The 12,314-nt window shown below is 61.1% G+C and overlaps 1 protein-coding gene across 4 annotated transcripts in view; it reads left to right on the plus strand.

Moving 5' to 3' along the window:
• The first annotated feature begins 467 nt into the window (after positions 1-467).
• Positions 468-12,314, plus strand: part of ITPR3 (inositol 1,4,5-trisphosphate receptor type 3) — a 43,706-nt gene continuing 31,859 nt past the window's right edge. For 3 of the 4 annotated variants that reach the window (XM_075443258.1, XM_075443260.1, XM_075443259.1), the window contains exons 1-2: positions 472-691; positions 8,521-8,591. In XM_075443258.1, coding sequence (XP_075299373.1) covers positions 603-691; positions 8,521-8,591 — 160 coding nt within the window. In that variant the 5' untranslated portion in view covers positions 472-602. Of the gene's footprint in view, positions 692-8,520; positions 8,592-12,314 lie in introns of all 4 variants that reach the window. The other variant, XM_075443261.1, reaches the window with a different exon arrangement.

A 12,314-nucleotide genomic window follows, 5' to 3' on the forward strand; every position in this document is an offset into this window, starting at 1 on the left:
GGGGGGGGGGGCTGCGGGGACGGGCCCGGTGCCCCCCCCGGTGGGACCCACTGGAGGGCAGGGGAGTGCGCGCCCCCCCCCCAAGGCGGGAGGCGGGGAGCGGAGGGTGGGGCCTTTTTTGGGGCATCCCCCCCCCCCCCCCGTCCCTCCTTCCCTCCCTCCCCGGGCGGCTCCGCTTCTCCTCCCAGGGCAAAAAAATATTTGCATGCTTTTTCGAAGCAGGACTTCCTGCTCGCTCTCCATTGGCTTGCAGGTAGAAAGCCGTGCACGGACGGAGACACGGACAGCCGGACAGACCTCCCGCAGACCTCGCCTTGAGCTTCATCCACCCCTCCTCCTCCTCCTCCCCTTCCTCCTCCTCCTCCTCGCAGCGCGCCCGCGGCTCCCCCCCCCCCCCCCCAGCACATGTAAAAGTTGTGTGCGGGGCTCTCGCTGCCCCCCACGCTCCCCTTTGCTGCTCGCAGGGAGCCAGCGAGACCCGGACCCCCCCCCCCCCCCCCGGAGCGGGGTCCCCCCCGAGCTCCCCTCGCCCCATGCTGGGTTTCGCCCCGGGAAGGTGACTTCGGGAAGAAGGGGGACGCCGCGCTGGGTCGAGGGCAACCATGAATGAGATGTCAAGTTTCCTGCACGTCGGGGACATCGTCTCCCTCTACGCCGAAGGCTCCGTCAACGGCTTCATCAGCACCTTGGGGTGAGTGAACGCTCCCATGTCTGTCCCACCAGCGAGTCCCGTCCCGGGACAGCCGGCTACGGCGGCGGGACGGGACGAGAAAGCGGTGGTGGGCCAGAGCCCAGTGGGAAAAGGGTCCGGAAAGCTGTGGGTGCTGCAGCAGGGGTGGGTGCAGGTGCTGGGGAGGGGAGGCTGGGTGCCTCTGGGCTCTCCTCCAGCTCCAGGCGGTGCCGGGGGCAGGGGTTGGCCCTGGAGGGACCCCACAGCCCACCCTGCAGCCAGAAACCGTTTCCCCCCCTCATTAGGGGCTGCAGAAGACAAAATGGGTCTGAGCAGGGAGTGGGGTTGGTGGGGTCAGGAAGGGGTTGTGCGTGTGGCTGAGTGGGGTGGCTCGGGCAGCCGGGGTCCCTCCCGTGGCACGGGGTGATGAAGTGCTTCCAGTCCTGTCCGGTGTTGCTGGAGGCTGCTGTCCCCTGGGACAGGCAGCGATGGCTCTCGCGGTCCCGCACACTCGGTGGTCGGCGGGAACCACTGCAGGGTCACCAGCACGTGGGTGCCCATGGCCACCCAGTGCTGCTCGGGGCTGGGGGGACTGGGGCACTGCCAGCTCCAGGCTGAGCCAGCTCCTTGCAGCCTCCTGGACATGTCAGCGTGGGCGAGGGGGTCTCGCAGCCCAAGCTGGGGAGATGAGAGCTTGGGGACCTGTCGCTTGTCCCCGCTGTTTCTGTGCGAGCCAGCGGTGCTGCTAGAGCAGCACCCGGGCAAAGCCAGGCCAAGACCCTCAGCGGTGCCTTCCTCTGTCCCCCGGCTGCTCGATCCCACCGGGAGTTGTTTGCCCTGCGGCAAGAGGAGAGGCTGTGTCCCCGCTTTGGTGAAGGCGCTGGTGGGGTTACCGGGGTGCCCCTGGGTACGGGTGGGTTTTTTCCTTACGCCAAAGCAGGGACCCAAACCGTGCCCGCAGCCCCGGGCGGGTGGACGTGGGTCTGTGCCAGCGTGCCTGCCCCACGCTGCGTGTAGGAGAGGCTGAGCTCAGGCAGGAATGCTGACTTGGATGGGATTCCTGGGGCAGGAGCTGCCCGGCTCTATAATCTGCGATGAATGCACTTGCTCCCACATGCCTACGTATAACCGGAGACGTACATACCTTCGCCTACACGTGTTCGTGTGCCCACCGCTGGGCACAGGCAGCCCCTGGGTTAATGCCCGCCGAAGCCTTCCTCCCGCCGGCTGCGGGGATGCTGCCCAGAAACCAGCTGCTGGGTGCAGACCTGGGCGCAAAATCCCTGTGCATGTGACTGTACGGTGTCGGGCGGAAAGTCCTGCACATGCGGGATGGAGCCTGGCTCTGCCCAGCCCTGCCCGGACGGGTGGCAGGACATCCCCACGGTCCTGCTGGGAGAGGTCCCGTAGCTGGCCCTGCTCTCCCAGCGCCGGAGCTGTCCCGGGGCAGGGCGGCAGGCTCGGCAGCTGGGTGCTGAGCACCCTTCCAGCCTGTCTGAAACCAGGTCCGGAGGGGGCTCTGCTGGGACCCAGCACGGGTTGTCAGCCCGTGCAGCACGTCCCAATGGCTCGCCGGGAGCTGAAGGAAGAGCTCTTTAGGCTCTTGGGAGCTCCGATCTGCTTGCAGCTCTGGACCCCAGGTCCCTCTTTTTGCAGGGTGCTTCTCTAGACTCACTTATAAGCACCTGAAAAGCAAGGCTTGCTTGGAGAGCCTCTTCTCCTAGGTCCCAGCACGGCTTTTGCTGGGCAGCCCCACTTTCCCGGGGTTCTGCTTTCTCCAGGTTGTTTCCCACCCTCTGAAATTGTTTTCCCTTGTGCCCTGCGACCTCGGAGACCCAACCACACCTTAAATCACTCCTGCGATAAAAGACTGGGTGACTCACTGAGAGTGCTTCTCCCAAGCCCTCCTGCCACAGCTTGGGACCTTATTTAGCTGATTTGCAAGGCAAATAGTTCTGCCAGCCCTATGCTGGGTGCTGCGTGCCCGGCTGAGCACCTGCCAGAAGCGTTCCCTCCATCCTTCCTCACAGAGGGACTGGTTTTGGCTGTGGGATCGCTGACGGTCTCTAATGGGATCCGCTGTTTGTAGGGGATGGTATGGAGTGTCTCCAGGTGCCAGTCACAAGCGTCTGGTTCAGGGATGTGCCCCGGTGCTGTGGCATCCCCGTGCCAGCATCCCGGCAGGGCAGTGAGCTCCTCCCGAGAGCACTGCTGGGGTCTCTGGGGTGTCCTGGCTGATGCGGGTGTGAATGCCAACTAAATACCAACCCGGTGGTGCTTACAGGCGGTGCTGCGGGGCTCTGTCCCTCCGGGCTCGGGATGCACCGCTGGCGAGAGGCGCAGTGGAGTTTGGAGCCGCTGGCACCAAGCTCCTCCGCAGCCGCGAAATGCCCGGAGGGGTTGAGGAGGGGGAAAGGGGTCTGGCGAGAGCCCGGGGAAGGAGGTGGGCTGCGTGCTGGGGATGCTTCCTCCCGCCTGGCTCTCCTGCAGCTTGTGCTTCGTCTTAAACCCATCAGCCCCAGTGCTTTGTCACTGGTGGTGTCTGGCCCAGAGGCTGGTGGGTCTGGGAGCCCCTCGCCCTGCCCCGGGCTGCGGGGAAGCGGGCAGAGAAGGGTCTCAGCCAGGACTAAGCCATGGTGCAGGAGCTTGCCAGGCTCTTAGCAGCTCCAGCACAAAAGCACCGGCTTTCCTCCGAGCCCTGGCTGCGTGGGGGTACCTGGGGCTGGACTGGCCGCTCACGCAGCGCTGGAATTTCACGATCCATGGGATGCCTCAGCAGGGAAGAAGGATCACACCCCCTTAATAACACTAAAGTCTTAATTCATTATCTTTTAAAGTGCTTTCCTCCTTTCTCACAGAGAACTTGCTGAGGAGGATGGAGAGGGTTGGTGGCGGAGGTGGGGGGAGCCCTGCAGCCCCCGGCTGAGCCTCTCTGCTCCCAGCCCCCCCGAATCGCACTGGTGAAGGCCCCTGGGCACAAACCCTTCCTCCCTCACACCCTCTCTGCAGCGGGCGTTTGCTTTTAAGGAGGAAAAAACATCCCGCTGAAGGGTGGGGAGGACTCCTGCGTGCCAGGCTAGGTGGGGGAACACAGAGCCAAAATACCCAAACTAGCTAAAACGCTGAAGACAGCCCAAAAGGAGGAGGTTACTTCGGAAGCCCCATGGGAAGGCAGGGCGAGAGCTGGCCGCTGAAAAGCAGCAGTGACCCGAGGCGTCGGGGGAACGGCGCTGAGGGCAGCCACGCTGCTGGTCGCACCCCTTGGCTGCGTGCTCAGCACCCTGGGAGCGACACAGGGGGGAGAGGGGGAGGAGACGGGGTGCCTGAATCGGAGGTGCCAGAAGTGGTTTTGGGGACGTGAGAGGGTGCCCAGGAGTCTGTGAGATGCAGGGACCCAAGGGTGGTCTGGTTTTGCATCTTGGCTCGATTCAAGGCTGCTCCCTGCTGGGAGGTGGGGAAGGGCTCTGCGGGGCTGCCCGACTTTGCTGCTGTGGCTTCCCCGTTGCAAATGTCCAAGGGAATGGCAGCTTGGGACAGAAGCAGCTACGTGGGTCGGGGATGTGGGGTTGGTGCTGAGCAGCGGCTTCACCAGGGCATGGAACCCCCACCACAGGGAGCTTGTATGTGCAGCTGCTTTCGGCTTAGGGACTATCGCTGGTAACTCCTGGGAGGTCTGTGCTTGGGGAGGGGGAACTTTTGGGACTGGGTCTGGGATGGGGGGAACAGCAGCCGATGTGGGGTGCCCTGAGGGGATCATCTGGGCAAAGCAAACCAGTGGCCAAGCAGGGAAAGGAACTCGGAGACCTTGATTTAGTTCCTGCTTCGGCGTGATGGATGCAGTGATGCTGCGAGCGCTGGGAGACGCTGCTGTCATGAGCGTCCCCATCTTATCTCATGTCCCTGACAAGCCAGCACCAAACGGCCAGAGCCAGAAAGGAGTAGAACTGCAGTGCGGGGGCTTGCCCTTGCCGGGGGGAATGTGCTTCCCTGTCGCTGCCATCCCTGGGGTCTCCCAGGACGCGCTGGGGGCTCAGGGACCAGCACTGGGGGCTTGCAGAGGGCCAGGGCCAGTGGCAGACCTGCCTCAACGGCAGCTGGCTGTGAAATAACGCCTTCGATAGCAGTAATTGTGATTGCAGGTGGATTTGCAGGGTGGAGCAGTGCAGGGAGACGCAGCTGGTTAAAGGGTAACTCCGGCTCTGCCGGGTCGGGATGAACTCGTCTCTGCGGGGAGGAGAGGGACGCAAGGCCAAGAGCGGCTTCCTCCTGACGGCGCTGGGACAACAGGGGAAAAAGCTGCATTTTTGTGGCTGCCCTGCGTTCTCTCACTTTATTTTTATTCCTCCCTGCAGGCTCGGTGCCCATGCTGCACCCCGAGCCAGAAGGGCTGACCCAGCCCCGTGCCCAACAGCGAGCTCTTCTCCTCATCCTCATCATCCTCTTCCTCACCTCCGCGGGTTGGTGGGCTTTGTATTGGGGTGTTTCTGCCTGGGTTGGGGCTCCCCTCTGCCCAGAGCACCTCTTCCCTGTGAACCCCCGGACCGCGGCGTGCCGGGGCTCCTCACGGCGTGGGCGGAGGAAGGCTCTCTGCTCTCCCCCAGCCCAGGTTCACGTTGCAGGAGCGGTGCCTCCACGTCAGCCCCAGCTGGCCGCCGTCCCCGGGGAGGCTCGGGGTGTCCGACCGCTGCGGATTGCAGCGCTGGATGAACTGCTTTTCCCCTGACCTCCGGCGAAGGCTCTGCCTCGCGCGAGGCCAAGCACGCTGGCCGTGGGCCAGGGAATCACTTTATGTTCAATTTTTTTTATTGAAAGCATGCAGAAAACCCCACTGGAACCACTGCAGTGACTTGCACGGCTTAAAACTAACCAGATGCTCGCCTGCGCTTTGCTGGGCTGCAGGCAGCGGGCTCATCGGTGCGCAGGATCCGGCCCCTTCTGCTCCCGGCGGGGTAATTTGAAAAGGCGAAGCGTGAAGATTTCATCAGTGCACCCAGCTGGGTGCTTCGCCCGGGATCTTCCTCCAGGTGCTCGGACACCGACAGCCGCTTTTCTCATTAACACCCGAGAAATGGAAGCCGCCCTCCGTGTGCCCGGCGTCGTCCCCGCAGCTCGGCACGGCAGCGAGCGCCCGCGCGTCCCTGCTGCTCTGATAGCGGGGGGAGCTTCGGTTTGCCCCATCCCGCCGTGCCGATGCGGGTGATTAGGGGAAGCGCAGCCTGGCCCCGGCAGTCCCCCGGGTGATTCGCGTCCATCCTGTCAGAATCCTTTTATTTAGAGCAATTTTTAACTGAAGAATGTTCGTCTGGAGTATCGGTTTAATAGAAATAACACTTCGTGATCCTGCAGAGCGTATAATCCTAGGATTAAAGATGCTGAAACTGCCTTGAGATCATTAACTAATTAAGCCTTCCAGCCTGGCAGGTCAGTGTCTCTCGCCCTGCGTGGTGGAGCGGTAACGCCGGGCACGGGGAAGCGGCAGGCGAACGCCGCGGGCAGAGCTGCTCTGGGTGGGAGGCTCCCGTGCTGGTTACTTCGGCACTGAAGATGGGCCACGCAGGTCAGGCGCTTCCTCGGAGACCCCTAGCTGCCATGAACGGAGGATTTTTGATTTTTAAAGTGCACAGATGAATCGGGGCCTCCGCTTTGCAGGCACTGGTGGGAGCTGGGTGCGTGCCAAGGGTCAATGCTTTGCGCCAGGAGCCTGACCTGTGGGTTGGTGGGGGCTCAGCCCTCGGTGGTCTTCACTCCCAGGCACATAGAAAGCATTTGTTCCTCCCTGTCCCCCATCAAAATAGTAGTAAATAGAAACCAAAGCTGCCTACGAGTGGCATCGGGGCCGGGCTGAGGCTTTGCATATCTCCTGCGGGGTGAGAGATGTGGTACAGCCCCTCTCGGCAGCTGCCTCTGCTCCGCTCTGGTTTTTCCTCTCTTTCCCTGCCCTCTCGAGGCTCCGTGCCCCACAGGAGTTTGGGAACGTGCCCGACTCCTTCCCTGCTGTCATGGCCCATGGAAAAGGCATTGCTTTTGGGCAGCCCATGGTCAGGAGCCCAAAACCCCTGCGCTGCCGACTGGAAGTGTTTGCAACGCCGAGGCAACCCTGTCCGGCACAGCTCACCGTGCCTTTACTGAGACCTCGTGGGTTTGGGGGTTTTTTTTACAATCTTCTAGGTCTTTTCTAATTGTTTTTAAGTTCCTGCTGCCACCAAAAGCATTAGAGAAATTGCTTTTCTCTCTGTTTGAAATCTAAGGTTAATCTCCCCCAACCCCGGGGAGCTTTAAAGCGAGCAGAGAGCTGGTGGCCGGGGCAGCAGCGAAACCGGGTGTTCAGAGCACCCTGCCAGACCTCACCTCTCCTGCCAAGGACGCATCAGCGCTGGGGTCCCTGGGGTCCCAATCCATCAGCGCCGAGGCCGAATTCCTCTCTGCCGAGCTATTGAAAGGAATTTTCCCCTCCTCCAGAGAGCGGCTGGGCCGGGGGAAGGAGACTGGATCTGCGAATGGGATAGCTGTTGCTTTTGCCAACTCTTTGCAGCGCAGCGTGTCCATCTCCAGCAATGTTTTGGCTGTTTGGTTGGTTGAGGGGGTCAAGAGTCTCTTGGGGAACAGAATAGGGAGCACAGGCTCCGCTGTGCCCTTCGCTGCCGTGCCACGTGCATGCACCTCGTCTCTCCGGGCTGCGTCTTCCCTCCTGTCGCAGGGACCGAGCTGCCCCTGCCGTGGATGCTCCCTCCCGGGACGGCATCGTGGGTGCGACCCTGCATCCCCTCGCACGCTGCGTGAATTCAGCCTCCGCGGGTGGGGACATGTTTCTCACTTCCTCGCCTGGGGCAGGAGCACAGTTTCTCTCGGTGCATCGCTTCCCAGGGGCTGGGAGAAAGCAGGAGAGCGGGTACAGCCTGTCTCACTGGAGCACCCAGTTCCCTTGAAAGCCTTGTGGGGCCCGAGCAGACGAGCTCCAAGCTCCGGGTGGCCCCATTGCTGTGAGCCCCGGGGCGATGCTCATCCCTCCGTGCTTTGCGGGCTGAGTGGAACCTCATGCCGGGTTCTACTTCACTGTTCTCGGTAACTTTGCTGAGTAACATCCCATCCATCTGGAAATCAGTCCCCAAGGCCAAACCTCAAGGATTTTGCTCAACGTTGGGAAAACAAGGAGGTGGGCAGGGAGGAGACACAAAGCGCTTTGCATGTCATGGGCAGAGCCAGCACCTCTGATCAGATAATAGCTAATAACTGGTTTCAGGGGGCCCCTGCCACCCCCATCCATGGCAGCTACACCCTCTGTGTCCCTGTGGGGTGAGCGCCCAGCCAGAGAAGGAGAACCACTGACCGAAAGTTGAGCTCATCACATTTTTGCCAGATTAGCAGTGAGATAATTCTGCAGCCAGTGCACGTGCCAGGGGTGGGCTCGGCTCAGCGGGGAGCTGGGCAAGGCAGGGTTCACTCCGGCAAGATGCGGGTGTCTGAGCCTCCCGCACGGGTTGCTGAGCGAAGGCTGACACAAATCGTTGTGTTTCTTCACTGCTGATTTGTATTTGGTGCTGTTTGCCCCAGGGGCCCGGGATGAAAAAGGGATGTGAAAGAAATGGCGGGTAGTGGCGAACAAGGGACGACATGCTTGGAGCAAGCACCCAAGAGCAGCTGCTTGCTCCAGGAGCCGAGTGTTGTTGTTCTAAATATTTGTAGCGTGCAAATGGGTGCGACAGGAGATGCAGCTTTTGCTGTTGTCGCTTTGGGCCGGGTGACGGCCGCACGTCTGCCCTCACAGTGCTGTGGTGTGTGGCAAAGCCGCTCCCCTCGCTCAGGCACCTCGTTGTTGCTGACACCCTGCTCCCGCTTTTGTCCCTGCGCAGGCTGGTGGATGATCGGTGCGTGGTGGAGCCGGCCGCCGGCGACCTGGACAACCCGCCCAAGAAATTTCGAGGTGAGACTGGGGCCGGGCTGGGGCAGCTCCATTGCTGCCGTGGGCAGCCTCGGGGATGATGCTGGCTCCAAGCATCCCTGCCAGGGACAGGGACCGCGGTCCTGGCCATCCCAGCTCACCTGGGGCTGGGAGGTGCTGCTTGTCCTTTGCAGCGGACCCCGGAGGGGTCTTGGACAGCCTCCGTAGAGTTGTTGCTGTGGCTTGGCCAAACCACCTACCCTCCTCTGTTTGCCTCTGGGGGCATTTGTGCATTTATAGGAACCGCCTCCACGGTGGGGTGGTCCTTGGGACCCCTTAGTCCAGCCTTAAGGAACAGGGGAGGCTGAGAACCATCCTTGGCAAAGGTGGGTTCGACCACCCCAAAATGCATCCCTAGGGATGCTGGCAGCTGGGTGTCTACTCACCAGGAGCCAGGGAACAGGAGAGGCAGTTGCGACAGGCAAACTATTTCAAGGCGAGCCCGTTAGCACTCAGCGCTAATTACATCTGCTCTGCTTGGCTGCACTTCAGAGAGAGATGAGGGTTTAAGTTGCCCATTTATGGGGCAGGCAGGGCTTAGGGAAAAGACAGTAAATCCCGATCTGTCCTCAGCCATCATCACGTTTCTGGCCGCGTCGTCTCCTCCGGAGCTTGGGGCTGCTCTCATTATTTCCCATTTGGGTGAGGGGTAGCCCTGGGCAGGAGCGGGCAGGAGTAGGCAGGAGTGGCCAGGTCCGGGCGGAAAAGGGGATGAGTCAGTGGAAGCCGGGCCTGTGGAAACGGTGTGGAGAAGCCAGGACAGGCAGCTGGGAAAAGCAGATCGCGCATCCCGCTTCCCCGGTTTGCAAGCCCTGGGGCCGGCCGGCGAGGTGGCCTCGACCTTCGGGGCTCCCCAGGGAGTAAAGGGCTGTGCTGAGCCCAGGGGAGCACATCTCTGCCCTACGCTGCACCTACCTGGGAAATGCTGTTTGTGTGCCTGGCTGCCCCGCGCGCTCGGCACGCTGCAAAATGCAGGGGAAGGGCCGTGTCCCAGCGAGCGTCCCGGTCGGGTTTGAGTGCCCGGGACACAGAGCGTATAGCTGGGCAATTATAGAATCATAGGTTGGAAAAGATCTTTAAGATCATCAAGTCCAGCCGCCACCCCAACACCACCATGCCTGCTAAACCACGTCCCGAAGTGCCACACCTGCACATTTTTTGAACACCTGAATGTACACAGAGCTATCCTGTACACTGAGAAAACAACCCAAAGCCAGCAACTGCGTTGTTGGATTTGGGGTTTGGTTTAGGGCAACCTTTCCTTTCATCCCAGCTACTGTAATTTCAGGTCCCCTTTTAAGAAAAATCTTTTTAAATAGCGGTTCCCCCCTTTGCTGTGTGCCTCTACCTCTTGCTGAGGGTGGCTTTAACACCCCTCAGCGGGTACCCTGTGGGCACCCTTCCCCATGGGGGTCCCACCCAAGCAGCGACCTGCCTTTCCACGGGAGCTGTTGCCACTAATTTGTACATGGGGCTGGTTAACGAGCCATCCGACAGCTCCCCAGAGTCCCACAGCCCCGCACAGCCCGGGGGGCCGTCCCGCTCCCAGACATCGGTGGGCTTTCACCTGGGGCTGGATGGGTAGAGCTGGAAGCAGCCGTGGGGCGGCCGGTGCAAGCCTCGTCCCAGCAGCCACACCGTCTCCCTGCCTGGACGCGGGCAGGAGTTGAATCTCTTTTCCAGGCGAAGGTCTGGTCTAGACTCAACCCTGCTCCATTCAAACCCTATCAGGATATCCAGGCGCTTGTTTTAATGGCCGGAAAAGTAGCGGTCTGCCTTCTCGATAGCTATCGCCGCGAGGGAGGTCAAAACAACGGGCTGCTGCTGTTTGCCTGCAGCAGCAGCGAGAGGCTTGAGAGGATTTTCATGTGCTGTTGCCGTCGCCGTATCCTGTGGCCGGACCCTGCCCTATCCTGCGCTGCGGTGAGGCACACGCAGGTCGCTCCGGGGCCCGGCTCGGCTTCCCGCTGGGGAAACGGGACCCTTCTCCCAGAGTCACGTCCAAATGGGTTTTTTTAGAAATGCCAAAACCCACCCGGGAGCCTGTCCCTGCGGCAAGGGACGCGCGGCTCGGCCGCCTGCGTCGCACCGGGGCTCGGCCCTCCGAGACGCCTGGCACCTCTTGGTTATTTGCTTTTTTTTGCGGTTTCTTTCCCCCCGCCCAAGGCTCTTCCCAGCCCTGCGTTCAGGCACGTCAGGAAAAAAGCAAATAAAGCTCTCGGGTCCCGTGCTGAGCAGGCGCCGCGATGGCTGCGAGGCGAGCAGGCGGCGAGACTCCCGGCCGTGCCGCTGCCCGAGATGCCCCCGTCCCCAGGGTCTTGCATCTGTGGCCGTGCCGGGTCGTGGCCGCTCGGCCGAGCATCGCTGTGCCGGGCAGCACTGACGTGGGAGCTTTCCTCGGCTTCTTTCTTTTCCACCCACCACCCATCTTGCAAAAGATTGTCGGTGCTTAGGCCTGGGTGCCAAAATCTCCAGCTTCCAACACAAGCTTTGCTGGAGCCTTTCTGTGTGCGAACGAAAGGAGAGGCTGAGGGAGCTGGGCTTGTTCAGCCTGGAGAAGAGAAGGCTGCGAGGGGACCTTCGAAATGCCTCTAAATATCTGCAGGGTGGGTGTCAGGATGACGGGGCCAGACTCTTTCCAGTGGTGCCCAGTGACAGGACAAGGGGCAATGGGCACAAACTGAAGCATGAGAAGTTCCAGCTGAAGATGAGGAAGAACTTCTTCCCTCTGAGGGTGACAGAGCCCTGGCCCAGGCTGCCCAGGGAGGCTGTGGAGTCTCCTTCTCTGGAGATATTCCAGCCCCGCCTGGCCGCGGTGCTGTGCAGCCTGCTCTGGGTGACCCTGCTTGGGCAGGGGGTTGGGCTGGGTGACCCACAGAGGTCCCTGCCAACCCCTGCCATGCTGGGATTCTTTGACTCCGTGCCTCAGTTTCCCTCCTTGCAAACCAAGGCTTTAGCGTTGAGATGGGGATGTCAGGCAGCCCCTCCAGGCAGGGTGTGCTTGGAGCCAGGGGTTTCATTTGCATCTATCTCTGAAGAGCTGTGGTGTTTTTTTAAGTCCTTCCCCCCCTCCAGTTTCTACTTTCTACCAGGTTTCTCTGCAGCCTAATTAGCAATTTAACGAAAACGATTTAAGGTGCTGCAGGTGGCCCAGGTGTTTCTGCAGCAGTGGGAGAAGGCAGCCGGGCATGGCAGCAGCTATGCTCGGTCCCCGATTCAAAGCCCGGCGTCACGGCCTCCTTGGCACGGGATGTGCCATTAGCAAAGAGACCTGTAAAATGAAATGTGAAACTTGGCCTCTGCCCAGAAGCCCGAGCCGGTGAGAACTGTGCTCTGCGCCTGTTTGTTCGTCACTCCCAGGTAAATAAATACGTGCTTGCCAGTGGCTCGGGACGGGGGCCAGAGATGGAAGTGATTTTTTTTTTTTTTTCTTTCTTTTTGTGTCTGAAGTTTCTGGGCTGCTATTTCAGGCGTAAGTAGGGCGATCCAGGCTGCAGAGCCCTTCCTGCCCTTGCACCGGACAGCTTCCAGCCCTGAATGAGGGTTTGGGAGATGTAAGTGCCTCCTCCCTGTGCTTCAGTTTCCAAAGCCTGGACCTGGGTGTGCTTCCCGTCCCCCCCATCCCGGCCGCAGCAGCCTGGAGAAAGCAGGCAAATGAAGGCAATCTGCAGAGCATGGATACGCTGCAAGTGTTTGGGGAAGCTG

Source organism: Opisthocomus hoazin, chromosome 25 (assembly GCF_030867145.1).
Source record: "Opisthocomus hoazin isolate bOpiHoa1 chromosome 25, bOpiHoa1.hap1, whole genome shotgun sequence".
In the NCBI taxonomy this organism is placed as follows: domain Eukaryota; kingdom Metazoa; phylum Chordata; class Aves; order Opisthocomiformes; family Opisthocomidae; genus Opisthocomus; species Opisthocomus hoazin.